This window comes from Myodes glareolus, chromosome 10 (assembly GCF_982192425.1).
Source record: "Myodes glareolus chromosome 10, mMyoGla1.1, whole genome shotgun sequence".
Classification (NCBI taxonomy): Eukaryota; Metazoa; Chordata; class Mammalia; order Rodentia; family Cricetidae; genus Myodes; species Myodes glareolus.
The window spans coordinates 69134727-69159743 of record NC_142035.1 but is presented as its reverse complement, the minus strand read 5'-3'; the positions used below and the strand labels follow the sequence as shown (position 1 = coordinate 69159743).

The 25017-nt window shown below is 40.0% G+C and overlaps 1 protein-coding gene across 1 annotated transcript in view; it reads left to right on the top strand.

The window, feature by feature from the left end:
• Window positions 1-12365, top strand: part of Ccdc34 (coiled-coil domain containing 34) — a 28809-nt gene extending 16444 nt beyond the window's left edge. The window contains exons 4-6 of the mRNA XM_048443711.3: window positions 7378-7536; window positions 8074-8215; window positions 11878-12365. Of these exons, the coding sequence (XP_048299668.1) occupies window positions 7378-7536; window positions 8074-8215; window positions 11878-12092 (516 nt within the window). The 3' untranslated portion in view covers window positions 12093-12365. The remainder of the gene's footprint in view (window positions 1-7377; window positions 7537-8073; window positions 8216-11877) is intronic.
• The last annotated feature ends 12652 nt before the right edge of the window (window positions 12366-25017 follow it).

Here is a 25017-nt window from a genome sequence, read left to right as displayed (position 1 = left end):
TATGTGTATGTGTTATGTTATGTGTGTATAAATCCCTGGGCCTCATGAATGCTAGGCAAGTGTTGTACTATACAGTTACATTCCCAGCTCGCCTTTCATTTTTTTTGTTATTATTTTTAAAATAAAAATTAGGCCCTAAAAATTGAACCCAAGGCTGTGTGTTAAGCTAGCACTGAACCACTGAGCTGTGTACTCCTAATCCTATTTCAATTTAATACACACTTGTGTTGGATCATATATCAGAAAGTTTTAAGCTACTGGGGCTGGGGGTGTATTTCAGTAATAGAATGCTTGCCTGAGTATGTAGGCCCTGAGTTCACTGTTCAACAAGCAAGCTTACAAGCAGTCAAATGGCGGGGCGGTGGGGGTGGGGGGGGGTGGGGTGGGGGTAGAATAAATGAACAAAATGTTATTGTAAATTTGTTTTGTAGTTATTTGTTTATAATGGTGCTGATTATAATCTACTTTTATGAATTGAAACAAATATTTAATTTGTAAGACGTAGATTTAAAATGTTTAATTATAATTCTGTCCTTACTGTTAACTTTCATGCCCAGTTGTATTACTAAGAGGACCAATAGCTGCTGGTGGGTGTGAGTATCAGAAGGAATTGGTTAGTTGTGTATATCTGCAAATTTCCGCCTTCCTTCAGAAGTCATTTGTAGATTTTGTTTGCTTGCTTCTTCCGTAATATAACAAAAGGTATTCTCTGTGAATAAATGCCAAGATCAACATAAGTATGTGACTGGAACAAAACTTTGGGTGATGCTCTTTAGAAGTTCATAGCTATCAGTCAGAATAGTTGTACCTGTGCAGAGTGCTGTGTTCTCACCTGGAAGCCTCTCTTGTATTCAACTCCTTTAAGCTAATTTTGCCATGCCAATCATGCATAGTTATTATTTGTCTAAGAATAGAGGAAATAGGGCTGGAGAGATGGTTCAGAGGTTAAGAGCATTGCCTGCTCTTCCAAAGGACCTGAGTTCAATTCCCAGCAACCACATGGTGGCTCACAACGATCTGTAATGGGGTCTGGCCTGCAGGCGTACACACAGAAAGGATATTGTATACATAATAAATAAATAAATAAATATTTTTTAAAAAGAATAGAGGAAATACTGACAGAGCAATGATATACTTGCTGTTTTAGTTCGTGATAGAAGATCTAATCCAATTATTGGGGGAAAAATAATTCCTTTACTTTTTCCTTTTTTTTTTTTTTGGTGAGGAGCAAAGTGACGAAGAAGCTTGCCCTGATAAAATTGCTGTTCCAGAAGGTTGAGAACTAGTTAAAAATAAACCCTGAAAAATTGTATTTAACCAGTATTCTATAGCAAACTTGTACCTGTTAAGGAATAATTGATGGCTCTTTTGTTTTTCATTTCTTCTTCTCCTTCTCCTCCTGCTCCCCACTGTTTTTTTTTTTTTCTTTTAAAACTACTGAGTTTCTTTTTCCAGCCCTCCCTACACTTACCTCTGTTTGGAAAGACACTCTCCTGCTTCTTTTCCAGTCTGGCGTCTAGGATTTGCTTCTCTGTTTACATTTCATGGTGTGTGGTCCCCTGCTGCCTCAGCTTCAGGCTCGCTCAGCCCTAGCCTGCTGCCGGCTCTGTCGTTTCACTGTACTCTATCAGAAAATCAGACAAAAAGAATTTATGAATCCATTAGCAAAGTTGGTTCCTTATAACTGTAAATTGTTAAGTTCTTTTTAAACAAAGGGCACATCTCGTCTGAACCTTTTATATATGTGCTGTTGTGCTAGTTCTTGTTCTTGACTTGGTTTTTAGCGTTAATACGTATTTTGTAAGAAAGGACTTTATTTTCAGTGCTTTAAGGTTACTTAAAAATAAAACGAGTTTTAACTCCAGCACAAGTGATATTTTGTGTGAATTCCAGCTGCAGCTCAGCGAGACCTCTGACTGATGGTGGTGCTATCAGTGTGTCCTTCAAGCTGTCAGCTGGTGTTTGCTCACCCTTTCTTCTGTGTGGGGCAGGTGCTGTTAAAGGAAGCAGAGTTCACAACCACAAAGTTGTAGGTAGTCTCATTGTTTTCTTCTGTAAACTGTCTTGTGTGCCTGGTTATATAGGATTCAGTGTGCTAGAAAACGCTGAAGTCCTTTAGTAGGCTTCACTCTCTGGGTAGAAAACACATCCTCTGTTCCTCTGCTGTCTACAGGCATTCTGGTCTCTCTTTAGGTCCTGGTGACAACCTGTCTAATTTTTAAAAAGTGTATGTATGCTTATATTCCTTACCTCCAAACTTGTTATTACCATGTTTATTCAGAGTTCTGGATTCATGGTGTCATTTTTCTGCATGCCTGTCATCTACTTGATCCTGTCTAATTCTCATTGCTGTCACCTCTCCTGTAGTCTTCTATCTTTAGGCTATAATTCCCATATAATATATCAGTTGTAAGTTTGTGAAGCTTTATAAACCTATATACCAGTGCAAGCAACCCAGCAGCACTACAGTCAGTGATAAGAGCATTGCTGTCATTCCGGAAAGTTCCCTATGTCTACTTACACTCAGCACCCTGCTCCTTACCCCAGGTAGGCCCCAGCAACAAGGCAGCAAACTAATCCTGTTCTGGAAGTCAGATTTGCCTTTTCTAGAATTTCTTTAAATAAAATGATAGAGTGTACACTCCTTTGAGTTAATTTTCTTTTGATTTTTAGTTTTATCATAGTATTTTATATATTCTTGATCCCTGTTATTCTAATATCCTGTGGAACTGCACAAATTACTTATTCATTCACTAGCTAGAGGAAATTGGTCTGTTGTCAGTTTGTACTCACACACAAATGGATGTTTGTTTTCATTTGTCTTAGGTAGATGCTTTAGAGTTCAGTTACTAGGCTACATGGAAGCTGTGTTTTAACTTTATAGAAATCACCAAACTTTTCTGAAATTCTTGTATTCATTTTCTCATTATTTATGTTCTCATTATTGACATATGAAAGTTCTAGTTGTTCTATGCCTTTGTCAACCTTGATCTTATCAGTCGTTTTTATTTTAAGTCCTTCCCTAATAAATGTGTAGTGATTTAACATTGCTGTTTTTGCCACCATGAAATGTAATGGTGTTTAGCATTTTTTCTTATTGTATTAATCTCATTAGGAGACTTATTTTACTAGTGTTTTTTAAACATAGAAGTTAAATTTCTTATAGCTTGGGAGCCTAAAATGTAGAAGAAAGGATATACAGGTTTGACTATTCATGATGTTTGGTTTGCAGAAAAAAAAAAACAGTTGTGTTTTGTTCCTTGCATGGATACAAAACATGTATCGTTTCCTTTTCATATAAGGACACTAATACTGTAGGATACAGATTCCACCATTCTGACTTCAGTTCAGTTCAGCCACCTTAAATGTAATCATGCTGAGAATTAGGACAGCAGTGCAGAAATGCAGAGGAGCAGTAACCCTGTTTGGCTGTCTCTTTTGTAGTTGACTTTTGTTTGGTTTGTGTATCTTTTGCCTGTTTTGGGAATGTATTAAGAAGTTGTTATTCATATAAAAATTTGGCTCAGTGACCTAGCTTCTACTTAGCATTCATAAATGTCTAGATTTAATCCCCAGCCTCATCCTCTTTCTAAAGGTATAAAAATAGGATTTCCTATCTGTTTGAAATGCGGTTATCATATTGTCCATGTATTCTTTGAACTCCTGCACCCAAGCAATTCTCTTCCTCTTCTGAGCAGCTATATACACATCAGTGCTACCATAGCTGTCTCTGGATTTTGTTTCTCTAGTACGGGTAATTTAATATGCATATGCCAGGCTAGGGCTTTGAGGGAGATCTCTGGCCCTGGAACTTTTTATCCAGGCACAAGTCCCTTGGCAGATATTGTGCTGCAAATACTTTTTACCATTTAATTGTTCTTTAAAAATTAATATACACATACATATTATTAATATATATGAGTGTTCTGTCTGTATATATGTCTGTACACCACATGCATGCTTGGTGCCCACAGATGCCAGCAGAAAGAATTGGATCTCCTAAAACTTATACAGATAGTTGTGTGCTACCATGTGGGTTCTGAAATTGAACCAGAGTCCTCTTGAGGAATAGCTAGTGCTCTTGGCCACTAAACCATGACTTCAAGTCTGAATTTTAATGTTTATGGTTTGTATTTGTTTTTTAAGATTTATTTATTTATTATGTATACAGTATTCTGCATGGATTCTGCATTCTATATACCTATACACCAGAAATGGCTACCAGATCTCATTATAGATCATTTGTGAGCCACCATATGGTTGCTGGGAATTGAACTCAGGATCTTTGGAAGAGCAGCCACTGCTCTTAACCTCTGAACCATCTATCTAGCCCCTGGTTTATGCTTTTATTTTGATTTTTAAGCTAGCATACAAAATAATGGGTCTCATGACAGTGTTTTCATAGGTAGAGTCAATGCATTTTGTTTTAATTTATTCCCATTGCCTAACTGTTCTCCCTCTACTCCTAAGCCTGTCCTCTGGTGTTGTAGGAGGCTGCTTATTCATTTTCTGGCTGCCCACACCCTCTAAGTAATCACAAAGAAACAATATTATTTAAATCACCACTTGGCCAATCACTTAAGCATATTGCTAGCTCTTACATCTAGTATTAACTCATTTCTACTATTTTATATTTTACCATGAGGCTTGTGGCCTACCAGCAAGGTTTCAGCTAACAACTCACGTCTGTCTCTTGTGGCAGCTCCATTGTTTTTCTCTGACTTCGCCTTCTTTCTCCCAGCATTCAGTTTAGTTTTCCATGCCTTGCTCTGTTCCCCTATAGCTCTGCTATAGGCCCAAAGCAGTTTCTTTATTTACCATTGGTATTCACAGCATCCAGAGGTGAATCCCACATCATTCTGGTTGTTTTGCTTTCTTCATATTATCCACTTCTGTTTCATGTCAGGTGTAGACATTGCTCTTTTTCTTCTTCCTCCTGTAGATTATTTCTCCCACCTCATGATCCCTTTTCTAGTTTCACCAAACACACACACACACACACACACACACCTATTTGATTTTACATCTAGAGTTGTAGAGTTGCCATGTGATAAATGCCTTTCTAAATCTAGCTTGTAACTTCCAATTCTATCTTCCTGAAAATATTTTATTTCATTTTTCTTTATGCCAGAATAAAAATTCCACTGTGTCTATGAACCACATTTTATCTATTCATGATTTGACAAACATCTAAGCTAGTCCCATTTTCCAGCTATTGTGAATAGTGAAACAATACACATGAATGTACAAGTATCTCTAAGGTATTTTAACTTAGTCTTCTGAGTATATACCAAGCAGCTAGAGGTCTGGGTCATATTAGTTGTGTTTGTAGTTTGTTTGTTTATTTATTTATTTATAAAAATTTCCACTTCCTCCCCTCCTCCCAATACCTTCCCGCTCCTCCCACTCCCTCTCCTCCTCCCTCTCCAGTCCTAAGAGCAATCAGGGTTTCCTGCCCTGTGGGAAGTTCAAGTTCCTTCCCCCTCCCTCCAGGTCTAGGAAGGTGAGCATCCAAACAGACTAGGATCCCAAACAGCCAGTACATGCAGAAGAAACAGGTCCCAGTGCCATTATCAATGGCTTCTCAGTCAACCCCCATGTCAGCCACATTCAGAGAATCCGGTTTGATCACATGCTCTTTCAGTCCCAGTCCAGCAGGCCTTGGTGAGCTCTCATTAGATCAGTCCCCTTGTATCAATGGATGAACGCACCCCTCGCGGTCCTGACTTCCTTGTTCATGTTCTCCCTCCTTCTGCTCCTCATTCGGACCTTGGGGGCTCAGTCCAGTGCTCCAGTGTGGGTCTCTGTCTCAATCTCCATCCATCGTCGGATGAAGGTTCCCTCTGATTCTGACTTCCTTGCTCACGTTCTCCCTCCTTCTGCTTCTCATGTGGACCTAGGGAGCTAAGTCCAGTGCTCCAATATGGGTCTTTGTCTCTATCTCCATCCATCGCCAGATGAAGGTTCTATGGTGATATACAAAATATTCATCAGTATGGTTATGGGCCAAGGCCAGTTCAGGCACCCTCTCCTCTACTGCCCAGGGAACAATCTGGGGACCTCTCCTTGGACCTCGGAACCCCTCTAGAATCAAGTCTCTTGTAAACCCTAAAATGGCTCCCTTAGTTGAGATATATACTTCCCTGCGCCCATATCCATCCTTCCTCACTCCCCCATCCCATTCCCCCAAGCTATCCTGAATCCTCCCCTTCTCCCTTCTCTCTAACCATTTCCCCTTACATCCACCCCCCCACCCCCCCCCCCCCCCGTGCACCCGAGTTTGCCTGGCAATCTTGTCTACTTCCAATATCCAGGAGGATAACTATATGATTTTCTTCAGGTTCACCTTCTTATTTGGCTTCTCTAGGATCACGAATTATAGGCTCAAAGACCTTTGAGAGCCCTCCAAGCTGATTTCCATAGTGGCTGTACTAATTTACATTACCACCCTCAGAATGGGAAGGTTCATTCCCCATGTGGGGAAAGAAGGTTCATCTTTCCCCACATCCTTTCCAGTATTTGTTTTCTTGATGACAGCCATTTTGACTAGAATAAGATAATCTCAAATAAGTTTTAATTCATTGACCTAATGGCTAAAGATGCTTAAAACTGTTTTCAAGTATTTATTGACCACTTTTATTTGTTCTGTTGAGAGCTGTCTGTTGAGTTCATCAGCCCATTTATTGATTGGATTTATTATTTGATTTTTCACTTTTGCACTTCTTTAAAGATTCTAGATTTGAAGCTGTCTGATGTGCAATTGGTAAAATTTGTTTTTCCTCATTATGCAGGCTGTCTCTTCACTCTGGTGATTGCTTATTTGTTTGTTTTGATTTGTCTGTGTTAGCAATGTTTTTAATAAAACAATTGTAGGAGGCTTGTAGACCAGATTTGACTTTTATGCCTTCATTTGCCAACCTCTCCTCTCTTCCCCATCCCTACTTAATCTATTTCACTTTCTAGCCCAGCTTGGCCTAGAACTTAACTTTGTAGCCAATACTTAGAACAAGTTCATATTAGTCTTACCCTTGCTTCCTACATGTTGGGATGACGGTTGTGAACTGGCTATTGACTTTGAATCTATGTAGGGATTGTGGTGCCAAACAAGCAATGTGGATTTTTTCTCTGTAACTCGCTGACAGTGATGATTTATCCAAGTATTTGCACTGGCAGACTGTTGAGGAAATGTGTGCATGTGGGATTCATATTCAGAGTGCAAGGGATGCCCATGAAACCATGCTAAAATTCAGTAGATTGTCGCTTTTATAAAAGTCTTTCTTGAGTACCTGTTAGTCACTGTCCCAAGCTTTGAGGAGCCTTCCTTCTATAAAAGTAATTACAAATACTTCAATTAAAATTTCTTCATTTTTATTGAAGGAAAGGAAAGAAAGGGAACAAAAAATTAATAAAGAAATGGAAGAAAAAGCAGCAAAGAAGCTGGAGAAAGAACATTTGCAAGAAAAAGCAAAAGCAAAATACCAAGAATGGTTGAAGAAAAAGAATGCTGAAGAATGTGAGAAAAAGAAAAAAGAGAAGGTATTTTTAATTAAAGTGACTAGTCAGAATGCATACTTTGGTATTTAAATGTGTACTTTAGAAACAAAAGTATAATTAGTTAACACTGTTTTAGTATAAAATACACAAACTAGCCTTCCTTCTGTTATTTTATGTTTAAGCTTCAAAAATGAATATGCATTTGTGGCATTCCTTGAAAATTATTAATAAGCCTGTGGATATTTATCAGCCAGGTTCAAAATTTTTATTACTGCTTTTAACCATTTTTGACAGTTTTTTAGTAGATGTTTTACTGCCTGTAAGTTCCTCTAAGACAGACTTGCATTGCTTTGTTTTATGGATTTGATATCTTATTGTTGTTCACTGGTAGACACTTTAATGCCTTCCTTGATCATGTTTACTTTTGCTCTTTGATTATAGAAACATAGTTCAGTTTTATGGCCAGTGTGTCATTGGGGCAGAAAGCAACTGAGGGGAAGACAAACAAACAGTTAAGACTTGGCTGGAATATTTAGTTACAGAATACCCCAGGGAATTCTTTGGTCTTGTCATTTTAAGGAAAAAGAAAAGCAACGGCAAGCAGAATTACAAGAGAAAAAGGAAATAGCAGAAAAGAAGTTTAAGGAATGGTTGGAAAATGCAAAAAATAAACCTCGTCCAGCTGCAAAGAGCTATGGTTATGCCAGTGGGAAGCTTACAGGTTAGTTTTTATGTTGTGTGGATTGCATTAAGTATGGTTGCAGGAGGAAATGCTATATAAATGGTTTTTTTTTCTTTGATAGAAATAGAAATGTGTAAAAGTAATTATTTTCTAGAATATTGTAACCGTGTTGCTAAAGAAGTGCTGTAAATTTATTATTCTCTGCATTTCATATATAAATACATTTCTTAAAGGCAACAGTTGTGAAACTGCATACTTACACTTTATTTTGCATTTTGTTTGTTTATGTTTCTTTGAAACAATCTTCCTTTGTTGCCCAGACTGGCCTCAAACTCCAGTTTTTGTATCTCACCTTCCTGAGTCCTGGGCTCACAGGTGTTCACACATATATACCATGTTCCCATCTGGTCTTCTTCCCTCCTTGCTCCTGTTTCCTTCTTTCTTCTGTGTTACAAGTGTTCCATTGTTTTGTCTTTTTCCCACCCCTTGAAATGTAGTCCTTCCCTCTCATATCACCTCTCAGGATGTCTACACAGCCTGCACATCTACAGAGTTCTAAATCTAAGAACTTATAAGGATTTACAGATAGATACTTATGCCTTTCCTAGTCTAGCTTGTTTCACTTAACATGACTTCCAGTTTTATCTATTTTCCTCAAAGGGTCATGATTTCATTTTTCTTTCTGCTGGAATAAAATTTCCATTATGCATATGAACCATATTTTCTTTATCCATTCATCTTTTGATGGACATCTAAGCTGATTCCATTTCTTAGCTATTGTCATTCATGTAACAATAAGCATTCATGTACAGGTATCTCTATGGTATGCTGACTTTAAATCCTTTGGGTGTATACTCCAGAGCTGGATCATATGGAAGTTCTATTTCTCTCTCTCTCTGTCTCCTTCTCTCTGTCTTTTTCTCCCTATCTCTCTGTCTCTCTGTCTGTCTCTTTGTCTCTCTCTTTCTCTCTGTCTCTCTCTCTCTCCTTTTTAGAAGCCTCCAATCTGCTTTCTGAAGTGACTGTATCAGTTTACATTGCCACCCCCAGAGGGCTCCTCTTTCCCCACTCCCTTGCCAGCATTGGTTTTCTTGCCAGCATTGGTTTTCTTGATGAGAGCCATTCTGACTAGGGTAAGATAGATCTCAAAGTAGTCTTAATTGCTTCAAAACTAAGGATGCTGAGAACTTTAAAAACTATATATTTTTGAGACAAGTCTCATTGTGAGCCTAGACCTCACAGAGGTGACCCACCTCTGCCTCCCACGTGCTGTAATTAAGATGTACACTAGCAAGCCTGGCTGGCAGCACTGTCAAATCCTCGTGGCTATTTATACTTAGAGAATTCCCTTTTCATTTCATCAGCCCATTTATTGATGGGATGTTTTGTTCTTTGGGTATTTCATTTTGTAATTCTTTTTAGATTAAGATTGTGTATTTTCCATGTCAGACTGTGTTGTTGGCACTTGTTGTTTCTTCACTCTGGTAATTGTTTCCTGTGCTGTGCTGACGTGTCTTAATTCTGTGTCATCCCAATTGTTGATTCTTGGGATTATTTCCTGTGCTGCTGCATCATTTTCGGAAAGTCCTTGCCTGGGCTTGTACCCTGACGTGTTGTAGGCATTTTCTTCTAGCAGTTTTAAAAGTTTCAGGTTTGACATTAAAGTCTCTGGCCCATTTTGGTTTTATATTTTTGTACAAGGTGTGAAAAGCGGTTGTGGTTTAATTCTTTTGCTTGTATAACCCTGTTTTCCCAGCACCTATCATTACAGTTTGCAAACTTACTTTTTTTTTCCTCTCTCTCTTTTTTTGGAGGTGAGGGGATTGAGTAGACTAGGCTGGCCTCAAACTCACGGAGATCCACCCGAGTGCTGGGATTAAAGTTGTGTGCCACCACTAACAAGCCACAAAGCTACATTTTAAAGCATGGTTTCTAATGTTAGCAAACAAAAAATCTCATACTTGGCAGTGTAGCTCAGTACTTTAGCATATCCCTGACTCTGCCCTTAGGCCCCAGGACTCCAAAATAAATTGCTTTATTTATTGGACCATTGAACCTCAACTGAGGTTGTTCACAGGGTCATTTTGCTGTTTCTCTTTCTACCAGTCTCTAAAGCAGAGCGTCCAGGGTCCAGTGCACTTGTTTTGAAGAGCAGAATACTAGACAGCACATGACCAAATGTACCCAGTTTGCCCTTAGACTTGGTCTGATTATAATGGCAATGCATGTTTTTCTTTGTGCTTCATGTTGGAAATTCATACCTTGCTGACAGCTGCCTTCACTTGTTTAAGTGATTTATTATTAAATACTCCCATTCTGTTTTGTTCACACACTAGAACATACTGCAGACTTTGTTTTGACTGTCTTGGTGAAGTGTGTGTTGACATATCTTTGCAGTCAAAGTGGACTGGGAGTGTCTGAAAGACACATTCCTGCTGTCAGGGCTAGGTCTCTCTTGTCACAGGATCATCTAGGATGGATACTGAGCAGTGGCACGACATACGCCTTGAAATTTTAAAAAAAAAATTGTTTGGAAAAAGGGTGATAAGCAATTATTTTAACCTAATGACCAGATAGTAAAGGGAGAATGGAGATATTGACTAGAAGTTAATTACCAAAATAATGGATTATTATCTCAATGCTTTTGAATTTGAATGAACTTAATTCTCATACGCAGCTTGTTTTTTAGCAAACACTGTGCTTCTCCTGTCTCCATTCTTTATGTCTATATCATTGTTAAAAATTACACAGTACAGAAATTTCTGTCTCTACAGTGAGTGGAGGCAATTCACGATGTGTTCTCCCTGCACCCCATCATGGGCTGTCAGATGTCACCATTCTGTAAACACTTGGTGTGCATTAGCAGAATGAATGCCAGCTAGTAGTCAGAATCCTAATTTGACAGTAATGCAGAAGCTGAGTGGTTCTAAGTAGGAATCTTGACTTATTGTGGGCATTTACATGATATCAAGTCTTTTATATATAAACTTTAGTATCTGATAAGGGAAGCTATCACACAGTTAGCCATTTCCAAGACCGAATTAAAAGCATAAAGGTTTTTTTTGTTTTTGTTTTGCCTAAAAGTTTTAAGAGTTATAAAAGAAATTACCTAGTAAAACTTTTGTAGACATTTTTATTTAGATAGGTTTTCACAGTATTATTCAAATTCTCACAATTTTTAATGTTTGCTACAGTGATGATGTGGGATGTCCTTCTTTGTATGTGTTGCTTTTGTTGGTTGATGCATAAAGCCGTTTTGGCCAATGGCTTAGCAGAGTAAAGCCAGGTGGGAAATCTGAACAGAGATATAGAGAGAGGATAGGCAGAGTCAAGGAATCGCCATGTAGCTGCCGAAGGAGAAAGATGCCAGAACCTTACTGGTAAGCCACAGCCTTGTGATGATACACAGATTGATAGAAATGGATTAATTTAAGATGTAAGATGGTAATTAATTAGTTTCTGTGTGATTATTCGGGTCTGGGTGGCCAGGAAATGAAAGCGAAGTCTCTGTTTACACAGTACTATATTAGAACAATATTATTTCTTTTAAAACATTTCAGGCTTCAAGTTTTAAGTTAATATATCAGTTTATCAATTATATTTTGTCCTGTTGCCATTTTAATATTTTTTAGCAATTAAAAATAATTGATTTCTTTGATCCAAGAATTTTATTGTTCATTCTCATTTTTTAATGATTATAGGTTTTTACAGTGGAAATTCATACCCAGAACCAACTTTTTATAACCCAATTCCATGGAAACCAATTCATATGCCTCCTCCAAAAGAAGTTAAGAGTGGAATGGGAAAGAAGAGTAAACGGCCTGTGACGAGCCAGCCACTCACATCGTCGTCTCTGGCAGTTCATAAAGCCAAGAACAACCTTTGCCTTGGAACTCTGTGCCAAATACGGAGATAGAGCTTGTGGACGTAGCATACCTTTCTGTCTGGAGCTTCTTAGAAAACTCAGAACAGTTTTGCTTAGCACTTCTCAATCAGTAAGTCAACATTTGATGTGATAATTGACGGGTACTAAATTTTTAATTTGTATATGGAATCTTTAGAGCTAAAGATAGTTTTTACTTTTTGGTTTTTATAAGTCGTTATGGTTGATCTAATGATTGTATTTTACTTTTTATTAAAACTAACTGTAATATCAATAAACCAACAGTTTTTCTTGTGTTCTTCTGTACTCTTTGTTATTTGCTTGTGATTTATACCTGTGAACACCAGACAGTGTCTGTTAATGATTTTTAGTACAGTTTTCCATGATGGTATTTTTTAAGCTTCTCATTTTTTTTTTTGACATTTGTTTATTTTTGTGAGTGTGTTCATACTGTGGGCATGCATGTGCTGCAACACGGGTGTGGGGATGAGAGGACAACTGGGAGCTGTGTGGGTCCCAAGGACTGGACTTAGGTTGCCAGGCTTGCACAGCCGGGCCGGAACCTGTCAGGTCATCTCACTGGTCCCTTGTGTGGATATTTTTTTAAAAAACTAACTGACTATGGATGGAAACACTGTTGCAGCTTGTTTCCTGGCAAGGACCTTGAAATACCTTAAGAGCTTTTGAGTGTTGTCTTTTCCATATTCCTTAGCAGATTAAAGACCCACATGGTCAGAAAGAGAGAGATATGCAGTAAAGAGAGATTCAAAGAAAAAAAGACTGCTAAATGGTTTAAAGTCCTTAGAAATAAAAAAAGAAAGAAAGAGAGTAGTTGGGTGTGGTGGTACACACCTTTAATCCCAGCACTGGGGAGGCAGAGACAGATGGATCTCTGGGAGTTCAAGGATAGCCTGGTTTACAGAGGGAATTCCAGGACAAAGATATACAGAGAACCTGTCTCAAAAAGCCAAAAGTTAAAAGTAAAAGTAAAGGAAATAGAGGTTAAAATAAAGCCACGTAAAGATGGAAAATACACAGAGAATCTTGATACTGTATGCTATTATGCTCTCTTTAAAGTATTTGAATGCTGAGGAAAGAGCAACAGCTGCTAAAAGATATTTGCTTATAAATGCTGCAGAATTAATCCAAGATAGGTATTTTGAAATACCTTGGCTTCAAAATTGAAGTCAAAAGGTATGTTACTTTGGAGAAGAGATTTTGCTTTTGTTTCCTCAGAAAACGAGAGGCTCTGGATTCCTTCAGAGTTAAAAAAAATCATTTTTGATCAAGGATGACCACCTGAGAAATCTCTGGCAGGAATAGATGGCCCAGATGTCTGAGTTCTTCATCCAGAACAGGTTCAAGACTGCTGCCTGAGATGATCAAGACTCACAGAATTGCTAGCTTTGATATTAGGATTAACATTAGATTATTTGTAATATTAACCACCTTATATGTTAAGTAAAACTCAGAACTTTCTGATAAGTTCTCAAAATCTCCATTTGTTTTAGATGTCTATTTTTCAGGGGATGATCAAGAAATGAAAATTTATTTAAATATGATTTCTATTTGAAATATATCTGTTTTTGCTAGAGTTGTAGTGTCAGGTTTCTGGTAGTTGATAGTAGTACTTGGTAAGGAAATAACAGTAACATCTTTGAAGAGTATTTGTGTCATCACAGATTTGGGACAGATAATTAAGATTGCGTTTTATTAGGTCAAAAGTTTTAGAGGCCTGATCATTCTATTTGAACAAACATTTATAGAGAATATGGAAGATGGATAATTTTCCATGGTGGCAATATTCTTATGGTTACACCTGACTTCCTAGACGTTTTAGATACATTTATAAACCTATTTCACAAGATTAGCTATTAGCTCTAACTCTTTAGTATCAATCATACTACTATTCAAGAAGTTACGTAGCTGTTAGTCACTGAATCAGAAGCTTAATTATATTCTAATTGTAATGGGAAGTCTCTGGAAGGTTATGCGAGGTGTTATCAAGATCTCATCTATACTTTGTGATTTTTCTGGCTGTTGCGGGGAGGTTGCCCTGTAGTGGGACAAAGCACAGGTGCAGGAAAACACATTTGAGAGACTTTGGCAGTATCTATCTACCAAATATGTCATAATGGTTGGATTAAGGTGGCAACAGCTACATGGTAAGAAATGGGAATGGATTTGGGAATTAGGGAGGTCTTTAAGAAATCTGTCGTAGATATTGCTAAATTTGCAATACCAACATCAACAAGGTTCCCAAGGAAGAACTTAGGCAGTAAAAAGGAGCTGACATTAAGTAGCCAGCAAAGATTCTAAAACAAGCCTCTAATAAAGTAGAAGAAAACCCAGGCCTTCACTGCCCCATCCTCTACCCTGGTGTGTGAGACTACTTGGTCATTCTAATTCTTGAGTAATTCTGATGGTTCCTTATTTTAAATTCTAGACATTTTTTTCTGTTTCTCTTTTGTATTCTACTTACTTTGTGGACATACCTTCTCTGAAACTGCTTTTTTATTGCTTGATTTCTGTTTCCCCTGGAACCACCTTTCTTCTTTCACCACTCTTATTTTTGTTTTTGGAGATTTTCCTCAAACATTTGTTAATCCCGCCTCACTTGATGCTCTCAGTGCAGATCCCTACCTGAATGGAATAACGGAGGAGCTGGATAGAAGTGTCTAGGCATGGGGGCTGTTGGTTAATGCTGGACTTCAGGTTTGCTGGTGACCTTCAGACACCCAAGAGCCTTTCCTCTTAAGGGTGTTCATTTGCAGTAGAAGCCTGGCTGTCCTAGCAAGGTGTTTGTGAGTATCATAGCTAATTACACAAACTCACTTTGCCAGTTTTCTTTCTAGGTAGTATATAAGCTCTGGTCTCCTCAGTGCCTAGGATGGGAGTAGGGATATCTGTATTCTGAACTATCATTCGTGGTTTCTTTAGGCTTTGTTTATTTTATTATTTTTAAATTATGTGTGTGTATGTGTACATGCACATGTGTGCATGTGTACGTGCTCACACATACATACAGCCACCAATGTGAGTATGGAGATCAGAGGACAACCTGTGGAGGTCACTTCTCTCCTTTGATGATGTGGATGCTAGGGTAAACCAGAGTTGGCTCCAACAGCCTTGACAGCAAATGCCTTTACTTTCAGCCATCTCATTGATCCTCTACCTTATCAAATCATTTTGAGATTGGATCTGGGAGCTCACCAATTGAACTGGCCTCTGTTATCTCTGTTTCCCAACACTGGGATCATGCCATCTTGCCTGGCTTTCTACTTGAGTGTTGGGAATCCATACTCAGATGCTCTTATTTGTACAGCAAGCACATCACTCAACCAAGCCATCTTCCTGGCCCTTGCCCCACCCCCTTTAAAAGCATTTAATTCAGTATCTAGAAATGTTTAGAGGGTAAATAAGAACAGGAAAACATTTAAAGGTATCCAGAATATTGATAGCTTGTGGGTCCAGCTCACAAAACTCCAGGGTTCAGGTCAGAGGCTACAGCTTAGCAAAGGGAACTTAGAAAATTTCTTATCTAAGGGGTTATAGAATGAACTCACATGTGCTCTGTTCCAGTCATGCCTCTTTATTGTTCTGCCTTAATTCTAATTTTCTTGTCCTAATTGTCTATAATTTCTTAACTCCACTTCTATCTCAATTCTAATTCTAATTCCAGTTCTCTGTTATGAATTTCTATTCCAGTTCATTCTTCTTCTAATTATTTTACATTCTTTTTTCTCTTCTTCATTTTTCTACATTCTTTATTCTTTTATATTCTTTACTCTTCTGCCATTACAAATTACCAAGCGCACACACACACACACACACACACACACACACACATACATACACACACACACACACACACACACACACTAGCAACTTGTTAGTAATAAAAGAAAACTACAAAGGCAGATTCTCAGGGACACAGGTACTCTGTGAGGATACATAGTAAACCTTAGCAGCTAATTTGCAGTCGACTGCAGCTGTGAAGGTTCCACTTACTTCTTAAAGGGGACACTACAGGTTACGATGGGAGAAAACTAAACCATTGAGAGGTCTAAGGAAATGGCAAAGAATATGTGTATTATGTTAACATTTCTTAAGTGTGATTAATAATATCTGGACATAGTTAACAGCCCTTTCTTTTCACCTGAATTTCAGGACTTAAACAAAAACAATCTACTGATTCTAAAATCTTACATGAAAAGGTGGTACAAAGTGTTGTTATTTTGAGTCAGAGCAGGGAGGTGCCAGTGAAGGAAGCTTAGGGCAACATAGGTCGCTATTGAGCTCTTGAAGGACTACGGTATAATAAGGACAGACACCTGCCGTCTCTCCCTAGTTCACCATACATTCTTTGAAGGGCTTAGGTCCTACAAGGCCAGACTCCTGCAATTTCATGAGTAAAATCTGTGGAAGTTCCGTTTGTGATCTGTCCAGAGTATGCATGTCTGACCAACTTGCTCTGTCAATAAGGCTGATGATGGAGAACAGGCTTCCAAGTTTCTCTCTGTAATATGGAAAGCTGTTTTTATTTACCTGAGTAACCGTGTAGAGAGAAGTTATCTTTTTGATCATCCACAAATCTGCGTGTGCCCAGGACACGGAATGTTTCATGAGATAAACATGCAAGCAATGGGAGAGTACCTAAAGCTATTGCAAAGAAATGAAGTGACTTGTGAAGGAAATTACAGACAGAGACAAGCAGTTATTTACAGTCAGTGACCCGACGGCAGTACCAAGTAGGGCTCCCCAACAGGGAGTCACTCGTCTGGTGGATCGGCCTGCTGAACACCAGTCATCACATGCTGTATACTCTCATGGTCTCCAACACCAGAGGAAACATGACCAATTTAAAAAGAAGGAAAAATGACCCTATCATAATTTCCTTAAAAATAAGACAAAGGTCTATTTCCATACTCTCTCCAAGGTCAGTTATTACAATTTTTACTGTTATCTACATTTTTACTGCTCAAAAATCTGTTGGAGCCAGGCAGTGGTGACACACACCTTTCATTCCAGTGCTCAGGAGGTAGAGGCAGTGAATCTCTGTGAGTTCGAGGCCAAGCTGGTCTACAGAGCTAGTGCCAGGACAGGTTCCAAAGCTACACAGAGAAGCCCTGTCTTGAAAAATGAAAAGGAAAGGAAAAAAGAAAGAAAGAACAAACAAACTTTTGGATGTTGGATGTTTTTTAGCCATTGTATCCTCTGTTCTCTTTGCCCATGAGGACTTGAACTTTTCTTTCTTAAAGAAATTCCTTTGTTAGATTTTTAGAAAAGAAGAAAGAGATAATTTTTTGAGAATGATCTGCTGTTTTATCAACCGTGAGTATCAACATCAAGGTACTTGTAGAACTACAGGTTTATTGTGCACATGAGAAATTTGGTTTAATGATAGATTCTTTTTTATTTGTTTGGTTTGTTTTTAGAGACAGGATTTCTCTGTGTAACCCTGACTGTCCTGGAACTCACTCTATAGACCAGGCTGACCTTAAACTCAGAGATCTGCTGCTTCTGCCTCCCAACTGCTGGGATTAAAGGCATGTGTCATAATGGTAGATTCTTAGGCCTTGTCAATTTCATGTAATTTTTGAAGCTATGGAGTCAAATAGCATTTTCAAGGATTTAGAATCTGAACTATGATGTTCTTTGATTTATTTACTTAATCTGTGTTTATTAAGTGCCTAGCATGTTGCTAGCAAGGAAATGAACTAGGATGGAATGCAAGGAAGGAAAGCCGCTAGAGGAGCAAGGAAGTGGTGGGAAGACAGAAGGCAAGGGCTCCCACCGTGCAGGAGGCACGAATGAAAGAGTGGAACATACTGCTCACGGCTTGGATGCAGGAGGTGATGCCTTCTAGTACCACGTTCCTTGCACCTTGATAGATCTATGTTAAAAATTACGATTTAATCTGAGACCTGTTCAAGTTTGCTGCCTTGATTGAGAAGTGGTATTTACTTGAAGCTCAAGTTATGAGAACATATATGGATGTAGCTAGCCTTTTCTTTGGGTGGGGGCGGTAAAGATAAGCACTCAGGAGGAAGCAGTTGCTAAAATGCAGGTCCAAAGGCTCCAAAATAAACAAAACTTAGCATGTGATCATTCTGAAGGCTGGGGTTGAGAGTAAAGGAGTAGGTTTAGAATGCTGGTGATTCCACACAGTCTTTCAATGATGGGTCAGGCTTTGAACAACAAAGCGTCTTCCAGGCAACTTGAATCAAATAACACATTACTCCAGAGTTCCAGAAGTTTCCAAATGCTTAGTCATTTGCAAAGAAAACTTAGAATTCCAAGGGAAAATTCACTTTGAATTTTGATGACAAAAACATACTATCATGGCCCCAAAAGTCTCAGAGGATACAGATGGAGCCATTTATTAAAAAAATAAGTTAGCTAGTTCTATAATTGGGAGTTCAAAGCTTGCACTTTTGTGGACTTGCTTATACACATGGCCAGGTAAATAACAGTATAGAGCAGGTATGCCGATGAAGCATACTCTGTGATTAAAAACTAATTCTTTTCAAAAACTTGTTTTTGAATATAGCTAATATTGTGTGCTTACTATACTACTAGTATCTTAAGTTAAATTTCTATGTTAGCTTAAGAAAAGAAAACCCATGAAGTTACTGTACAGGAAATATTTACTTAGTGCTGTTGACAGTGGCGATCTGCCTGAGAAAAGCTCTCAGAGCAGGCAGTGCTGTCATGGATTTCCGTTGAATCAGGAGACAGCACACCAGGAGAAGGCACTACCTCCAGTTCAGAAGTCATCAAGGATCGTTCCGTCCTCTTCCTGGGAGTCTCCATGCTCATGTCTTCATCTCTCCCTCTCATACTGCGCATGAACATGGGAAAAGGAGGTTCTCCACCCTACCCTCCTCATGGTTCCAGGGACCACCAGCAGGCCAGAGAGACAGGGACGCTAACACTGTTGCTTGTTGGTGACAGTGCAGGATATGTGTGGAAGTGAGGTGTTTTGTTAGTGTTAATAGTTACATAAGTGATCACTTAGTCCCCACCTCCTTATAACTCATATACTCTTAGCCAAGGATTGAGAATTTAGTTTTTGGAATTTTTTCTTGAATTTTTTTCCACCTTTGGGGTCCGACCACCCAACTCCCAAATGAATACAAAGACTTACTCTTACTTATGCATACCTGGCCTTGGCTTGTTTCTACCCAGCTAATTTAACTTAAATTATCCCATTTCTCTTTAACTACATTTCTCCTTTGGCCTTTTCTCTTTTCTTTATAAATCTTTCTTTCCTCCTTACTCTGTAGCTGTCTGGGTGGCTGGCCCCTGGCTTCCTCCTTTCCTTCTCTTTTTCTCACACCCCCTCTTCCTGGATGTCTCCCCTTATTTACTCTCTCTGCATGCCAGCCCTGCCTATTTCTCTCTCCTGCCTAGCTATTGGCCATTCAGCTCTATTAGACCAATCAGGTATTCTTATGCAGGCAGAGTAACAGCTTTACAGAGTCAAATGCAACATAAAGAATACAACACATCTTTGTACCATTCAACAAATATTCCACAGCATAAATATTCCACAACAGTGTAGGTTGAGACAAAAATGCCAGCCTATGTATCTTACATGAAGAGCCACCATGAACACTGCAGCTCTTATAAAAGGAAACATTTAACTGGGGGCTTACTTGCAGTTTCAGAGGCCTGGGCCATTATCATCAAGGGAGGGGAACATGGTGCTGGAAAGGCATCTGAGAGTTCCACATCCAGATCCACAGATAGGCAGAGGGAGAAACACTAGGTCTAGCTTGGATTTTTGAAATCTCTTAGTCCACCCCCAGTGATATACTTCCTCCAATAAGGCCACACCTCCTAATCCTTCTCAAGTATTGCCACTCTGATGACCAAGCATTCAAATTTATGAGCTGCAGGGGTCATTCTTATTCAAGCCACAACAGGTTAGTTAGGTATCATTCAACAGAGGAAATGCTCACCAACTTACCAGCCCAATGAAGACCCTATAATGATTGATCTTGTAGGCCTCTTTTTACTATTTAGATTCTCCTATTCTGTGCGGTTCACTTTTATTTTGGGATTCAGACATTGGTGGTTACTTACATCCAGTAAGGCCAGTAGGGAACACCATTTCCCTCTTGGAAGAACGAGCAAGATTTATGAACAGCTGCCTCCCAGAGGCATCTTACGAGCTATGACCAGCTCCTGCAGGGACGTGGCCAGGATCAGGACAACACTGGAGCTTCATCTGTGTTGGACAATATGGTTTGCAGGAGCTTAGGTCAGGCTTTTAACTCCTCTAAGCCTCACTTTACAACTGAAAAACAAGCTTAACAATGCTGGGTCCTTCGGGGATGGATAACAAAGATTACATGAAAGACCTAATACAATTTGGTGAACTCTGGCTAGACGTTGTTTACTAGATTTACATAGAATATAAGTAAGAACTATAAAAGAGAAACTAGAAAAGTAAGATGGAGCCAAAAAATATTTTTCAGTGTCAACCTAAGCAGCATGTTAAGTTAAATAAGATTTTTCAGTCAAGCAGTGACTAGATGAAAGTTGTATTTTAGAATTAACTTAACACTGGTTAGCAGCTTGGAGCTAGTGGGAGGTGAGCTCAGAGGGGCCTAGACCTGGCGTATGACAGGAAACAAGGGCCAAGTTAGGGTAGAGGAGGTAGGTTTGGAACGAAGGCAACCTGAGGTCTATGACCGAAGCCTATACCTCCAAGTTGAGTGTATATCAGACTAAAATAGTTGTCTCCCCTGGCAACATGCACTGTTCATCCATCTCGTTCACTCAACAGGTGTGCACTGGGTGTACCATGGGCCATCAGTCATACAAGGTCCTGATAACTCAGTCAATGGCTCAGCTCTGCCGGGTTTTCCCTGCCGGGAGGATGGAATTTCTATGTCTCTGGTGCCTTGACACTGTCTCCCCTTCATTTAGTTAATAACCGATCTCTGCTGATTTAATACCCTAAATCAGTGACTCCTTCTACCTCCCAGCACACTAGCACTGTCTTGGGAAGATTCCACAAGCCAGACTTCACACTTCAGACCTGTGAGATTATGAGGCTCTTTGGAGGCTTCTCGAATGATCCCACTGTGCCGATAAGTTAGGAAACCACCCCCAAGTATTTTTCAGTGTTCACTTCTCCCTCCGACTATCACACCAGTCCTTTCTCACTTAGCTTACCACACCAGCTTCCTGTTCGGTCACTGTGTGTCCAATCTTATCCCCCTAGTGTTTATCTTCATGGCAGCTGGGTGACTTCTCAGAAGCAAATCTAAGCGTGTCACACGGCTCTGCTTCCAGCTTGTCCAAGGCCCCAGTCTTGTTTTCCCCTTCCCCTAAGCACAGCATCCACAGAACACAGATCCTGGGTGAGTGCTGTGCAAAGATTGTTAGCATGTTTGTTCCTCCTGAGGGAGGAGTCAAGATACTGCCAAAGTACTCAGCTTTTATAGTTTGAAAAATACATCATCCTTTTTCCCACTGCATTCTTTCACCTTGCTTCTACCCATTATGATACATAGGTTTTTACTAAGGGGTTCAATCCTTGAAACTGAATTCAGTGTTTTGATCTGACCCAGTTTCCCTAGTCTTATCTTTCCTTACCTTCCTACTTTTGCTAAATGGGATTATCCATACTATTTCTATAGTTTGTGCTTAGTTCTCTTTCCTCCTTCTGAAAGACTTCACTTGTTACCTTCTTCAACGCTATCTTTTAGACTAAAATAAAGTTTTGAAAGCATCCATTAAGTCTCATGTCAGGAATACCTCTAGGAAGCCTTCTAGTTCCTTAATCTACTGATTTGGGCTCTTTGTTCTCAAGTGTCTTGTATGTTTTTCTCTTTAATCTTGTTATTTTCTATTATAATTAACTGTTCTAATATCTCTCTATTTTGTGTTCTTTAAATTTTCTAAATTTATTTACTTTTTTTTAAAAAAAAAAAAAAAGCATTTAAGCCGGGAAGTGGTGTCATACACCTTTAATCCCAGCACTTGGGAGGCAGTGGCAGGTGGATCTCTGTGAGTTCGAGGCCAGCCTGGTCTGCAAAAGCTAGTTCCAAGACAGGCTCCCAAGCTACAGAAAAACCCTGTCTCGAAAAAACAAACAAAACAAAACAAAAAAGCATTTAATTGGGGCTTGCTTCCAGGTTCAGAGGTTTGTTATCCTCATAAAGGGGAGCATGGTGGTACACAAGTAGACATGGTGCTGGAGAAAGGAGCTGAGAGTTCTATATCTTAAACTGAAGGTATCAGGCAGAGGGTTGGTGGAAGGGAAGGAGGATGAGAGGGAGACCAGACCTGGTTTGGGTCCCTGAAATCTCAGAGCCCACCTCCAGTGACACACTTCCTCTACCAAGGACACACCTCCTAATCCTTCTCAAATAGTGCCACTTCCTGATGACTAAGCATTCAAATAAATGAGCCGTTGGGGGCCATATCCACTCAAACCACCACAGAAGAGAAAGAGCAAAGACTGTCTCTCTTGATCCCTCTTGACTACATAAGTATAGGCCTCCAAATATGATTAAGAGACACCGAGGTCAATTTCACTAGTTGATTGTTTTAGCTACTATATAATATTTAGACAAAGCTTGGCAAAGCTGAACACTTTTAAATAATATTTGATTAAATGTCTAATTTTTGGATTTTTCCCCTCATATATTGCATCTAGATACGCAATATCTTCTTCTCCCCTCTTCTTTCTCCTCTCCCCATCCCAGAACCACACACACACACACACACACACACACACACACACACACACACACACTTCCCCTCAGAAACGAGCAGGCTTCCAGGAATATCAGCCAAACACAGCATAACAAGCTACAATAAGACCAGGCATATACCATCATAGCAAATGCAACTCAGGACAAGGAAAAGGGTCCCACAAGCAGGTAAAAGAGAGACAGTCACCGTTCCCCCTGTTAGGAGTCCCACAAGAACACCGAGCTACTCAGCCATAACATACAAGCAGAGAACCTGGGTCAGACCCCTACAGGTTCCCTGATTTATGAGTTCTTTGCAGTTGATTCTGTGGGCTGTGTTCTTGTGGTATCCCTGAGCACGCTGCTTCCTCTAATCCATCCTCCTCCCTTGCCCGACTCCCCAGGGCTCTGCTTTATGTTTGGCTATGAGACTCTGCATCTGCTCCCAACAGCTGCTGGGTAAAGTCTCTCTGGTTTCTTTGGTGACAAATCTGCTAGGCTCTAGTCCCAGAACACTCTGCAAGCAGAAAAAAATTGTAGGTGAAAGGTTTTGTGACTGAGATGGTGTCCCAGTCCTTCCACTTGAGGCCTTGCCTGGTTACAGAAGATGGCCAGTTCAGGCTCTATGTTCCTCACTACTTGGAGTCTTTGCCAGGATTACTCTTGTAGAATCTATGGAGTTTCCATTGCACTAGGTTTCCACCTTACCCCCCAAAATGCCCCCAATTCCAGCTGTTTCTCCCAGTATTTTCTCTCTACCTCAACCCAAAACTGGATCTCTCCTGCTCCCAACCCCACTCTCCACCAGCCCACGTGCAAATTTAATTTCCCCTTCCCAGAGAGATTTTTATGTCCCTTCTTGGCCTTTCTTGTTACTTAGCCTCTCTGGGTGAGTGGACTGTAGCATGATTTCTTTTAATTTTACAGTTAATATCCACAGAAAAGTGAGTACATACCATATTTGTCTTTCTGTGTCTGGGTTACCTCACTCAGGATGGTTTTCTTCTAGTTCCATCCATTTGCCAGCAAATTTCACAATGTCATTGTTTTTAACAGTTGAACAATACTCCACTGCATAAATAATCCGATAAAAATGGGGTGCATGTCTAAATAGAATGCTCAACAGAGGGATCTCAAATGGCCGAGAAACACTTAAAAATGCTCAGCAAGAGCAGGCCTGAGGCAGCTAACACCACAGGTGCAGGACTGAGCCAGTGACCAGGCCAAAGCAGGCCTGGGAAGGTAAACTCCACAGGAGCAGGAGTGGATCCAGACAAGAGACATCTGCAGAAGCAGGCCTGGGCCAACAACCTAGGCTGAAGCAGGCCTGAGACAGCAAGCTCCACGGGAAGGGAGCAGATACAGACCGGGGACATTTGTAGAGGCAGGACTGAGCCAGCCACCTGGGTTGGAGAAGACCTGAGACAGTGAACTCCACAGGAGCAAGTACAGGGAAGCAACTGCTGAGTGAGTGGGCCAGACCAGAGACCCCTATGGCTCCAGGCATGAATTTGGGATCTCTGAGAGAGTAGACTTGAGCCAGGACCCTTGCGGGTCTGGGAGTGAGTCTGGGACCTCCGAGGAAGTAGGCATGGGCCAGGACTTCTGTGGGTCTAGGCTTAGGTTTTGGACCTCTGAGGAAGTAGGCAAGAACCAGAAACCTTTGTGGGTCCAGGTCTGAATCTGGGACCTCTGCGGGAGTAGGCCTGAGCCAGAGACCTTTGCAGGACCAATCCAAGCCGGAAACCTATGCAGGAGCAAATCCAAACCAGGGGCATTTACAGAAACAGGTCCGAGCCAGCCACCTAGACCAGAGCAGACCTGAGACAGCAAATTCCATGGGAGCTGAGCAAACCTCCGGAATGCTGAATGACCTCCAGGAACATGGAGTGACCAACAGGGTAACTAGAGCTATGATACTGACTGTACCACGAGGAACAACCACTGAGCCTTGGATCCACTGGCACCTAGAAGATTAATCACCAGAGTCAAAGACAGCCACAACCACGCCAATTAGAAGAAAAGATGAGTAGACAAGGTAAGAACACATGAAACACCACAAAGAAAAACATGACACCAGTAAAATCTAGAGATCCTACAACAGCAAGACTTGAACAACCAAATATAGATGAAACAGAAGAAAATGACCTAAAAAAATATCTTCAGGAGAATGATTGAGACTCTTAAAGAGGATATGAGAAATTCCCACAAAGAAATGGAGGAAAAGACAAACAAAAGATTGG